We start from the raw sequence: 2,611 nt of genomic DNA, 5'->3' as shown, positions 1-2,611 counted from the left end.
TGGGCGTGGCAGGGTCGGGGGCGTGGCGTGGGGCGGACAGGACCGCAGCTCCCGGAGCCCCTGCAGCGGAAGGGGCCAGGGCGGAGCCTCTGGGCCAAGTCTGGGAGCACGGGGAGTGGCCCGACACGTCCACGCCCACCCTTTACCTGGTAACGGGAGGCGGTCCTTGGGCAGTGGGGAAACTGAGGCGCAGAGAAGCAAAACCCATCATTGGGACCGAGTGGCCTCCTGCTAACCCCCCGGAGAATCGTGGCCAGAGAATCGCTGGTGTCCAGGGACACCCGACTCCCCACGCCTGTTCCCAGGCAGCCACTAGGCTCCCAGCCGGGGAGCGGGTGGGCACGGTGGTTCTGGAGGGATCTGGGCGCCGGGAGGGCGGGAGGGCAGCAGGCGGACGCTCCTTTAACATGAAAGGCAACGGGCAACGGAGGGCCTGCCCACCTGCGGAGGGAGGGGCCACACCCCGCGGGGCAGGGGCCGAGGCGCTCAGCTGCAGGGTGGGGAGGCCCCGGCCGCACCTCAGCACCGCGCCCCCCCCAGATCTTCCACATGACCTACGACCTGGCGAGCGCCGTCATGCGCATCTGCAACCTCATCAGCATGATGCTGCTGCTGTGCCACTGGGACGGCTGCCTGCAGTTCCTGGTGCCCATGCTGCAGGACTTCCCGCGCAACTGCTGGGTGTCCATCAACGGCATGGTGGTGAGCGCCCCGCCCCGGGGCCCCAGCTGCCCGCCAGCGACCCCGGACCTGGCCGGTCACCCAGAGCCTTCTGTTCCGTTCCCCTCGAGTCCAGGGTTTATTCACCAACGTGTACTTAGAGGCAGCTGCGCCCTCCCTCACACGGGTGTCCTCTCGAGCCACACAAGGGAAAGTCACTGGGGACCTGAGACCTGTGACTCCCGGGCTGAGGTGCGGCTGGTAACCAGGGAGTCCTGGAGCCGCTGCGGTTGCAGGCCGCGGAGGCACCTGCGGGCTGGGCGCACTCGCCTGGGGCCAGAGCAGCTGCGTAAGGACGGGCCAGGACCTCACAGGGAAAGCCCCGGGCCCCTCCCAGCGCCTGGCACAGCTGCCCGGCGCAGGCGGCCCATTGTGCGGCCGGACACGGAGCCGCTGTCCTGCTTCCTGGCCGGCTGCTGCCCCTCCCCCCGCCGGGTCAGCTGAGGACGGGCAGGGGCGGGGGCTCCTGGCCGTGCCGATGCTGCGCCCCCTCCGCCTTGCCCTCTGGTGGGGCTCAGCGTCTCCCGGTCACTGTCCCCAGGGCCCTGGGACTTTCAGGGCCTCAAGGGCTGCTCAGAGGCCGTAGAGGGGTGGAGGCCCCCGAGCCCCCACCCCGGTCCCCAGAGCTTGTTTCCCCGGGGAGAAACACCAGACCTGCCCGGCCCCCGACGCGCCCCCGTCACCTACCCCAGTCCGCTGTCCTGGTTCCCTGGGCCGGGGGCGGGGGCGGGGCGGGGCCCGGACGCCTGCCCACCGCCCGCCGCTCCCGCAGAACCACTCCTGGAGCGAGCTGTACTCCTTCGCGCTCTTCAAGGCCATGAGCCACATGCTGTGCATCGGCTACGGGCGGCAGGCGCCCGAGAGCATGACCGACATCTGGCTGACCATGCTCAGCATGATCGTGGGCGCCACGTGCTACGCCATGTTCATCGGCCACGCCACCGCCCTCATCCAGTCCCTGGACTCCTCCCGGCGCCAGTACCAGGAGAAGGTCTGCTGGGGAGGCGCGGCGGGGGTCCGGGCACTCCGACTGCCCCGCTCTGTGTCCAGCACAGGCCACGGGAGCGTGCGGTGGGTGCGGGGACGCTAGGGGGCCTGAGACTATGGTGGCGAGGCGGAGATGGGGAGAGGGCGCAGGACTCGGAGGAAGGGACCTGGAGCTTGGGGGGGCGAGGAGATGCCCAGGGCACGGGGCAGGAGGTCAGCCACGCCGGCCAGTCCAGGTGTCCGGGAGCTCGGAGGCCCTCTCCGGGAGCAGGGTGAGGGCACCAGAGGACAGGCTGCAGTGGGGAAGCAGAGGCCGGCGGCCGGCCACGGGAGGCTCTGAGGAGCGGGGCTTTCTGGCCTCGGGGCCCTCACGGAGCTAGTCCCGCCGGGGGCCAGCGGAGCCGAGGGCCAGGCGATGGCCCGCAGACCGGTCCGTTCTGCACGGAGCCCCACACCCACTCCTGCGACCAAGGGCGCGCTGGGCCCCGAGCAGTGGCCCCATCTGTCCTGCACTGTCGCCCCGTGGCTGGCCTGGCTGGGCAGCTGCGAGCCCCCCAGCCGTGCCAGGCGAGTTGGCTGGGGCCGCCGGGATGGATGCCAGGCACCCGGCTGTCCGGAAGCCGTGTCACACCCAAACATGAGCTGGTGCCACCACCCGCCTGCCATCACGGGTTCTGCTGAGCTCAGGGCAGATGTGGCGGGGGGCGGGGGGCGGAAGTAGTGCCCCGCTCTCCTGAGGGTGCCGCCCGGGGACAGAGAGGCCGGCCGCCCTGCCCTGGCGCAGAGCCAGGCCTCCAGGGAGCGGCGCCTCGGGCATGGGGGCCCAGGCCAGCCAGTGCCTCCCAGCGAGGCCTGGGCGGGCGGCCCACGGTTCTCGGGTGCGGCTGCCACGCGTGGCACGGGG

General features: G+C 71.7%; 1 protein-coding gene across 1 annotated transcript in view; it reads left to right on the top strand.

Annotated features, from left to right (window-relative positions):
• HCN2 (hyperpolarization activated cyclic nucleotide gated potassium channel 2) overlaps nucleotides 1-2,611 on the top strand; it is a gene marked incomplete at its 5' end in the record, with an annotated part of 16,739 nt that overhangs the window by 9,380 nt on the left and 4,748 nt on the right. The window contains 2 exons of the mRNA XM_012729441.1: nucleotides 541-702; nucleotides 1,493-1,805. Of these exons, the coding sequence (XP_012584895.1) occupies nucleotides 541-702; nucleotides 1,493-1,805 (475 nt within the window). The remainder of the gene's footprint in view (nucleotides 1-540; nucleotides 703-1,492; nucleotides 1,806-2,611) is intronic.

Source organism: Condylura cristata, unplaced genomic scaffold (genome assembly GCF_000260355.1).
Source record: "Condylura cristata isolate star-nosed mole 26May11 unplaced genomic scaffold, ConCri1.0 scaffold00025, whole genome shotgun sequence".
Lineage (NCBI taxonomy): Eukaryota > Metazoa > Chordata > Mammalia > Eulipotyphla > Talpidae > Condylura > Condylura cristata.
The sequence above is the reverse complement of the archived record's forward strand: the minus strand, read 5'-3'. Positions and strand labels throughout refer to the sequence as shown.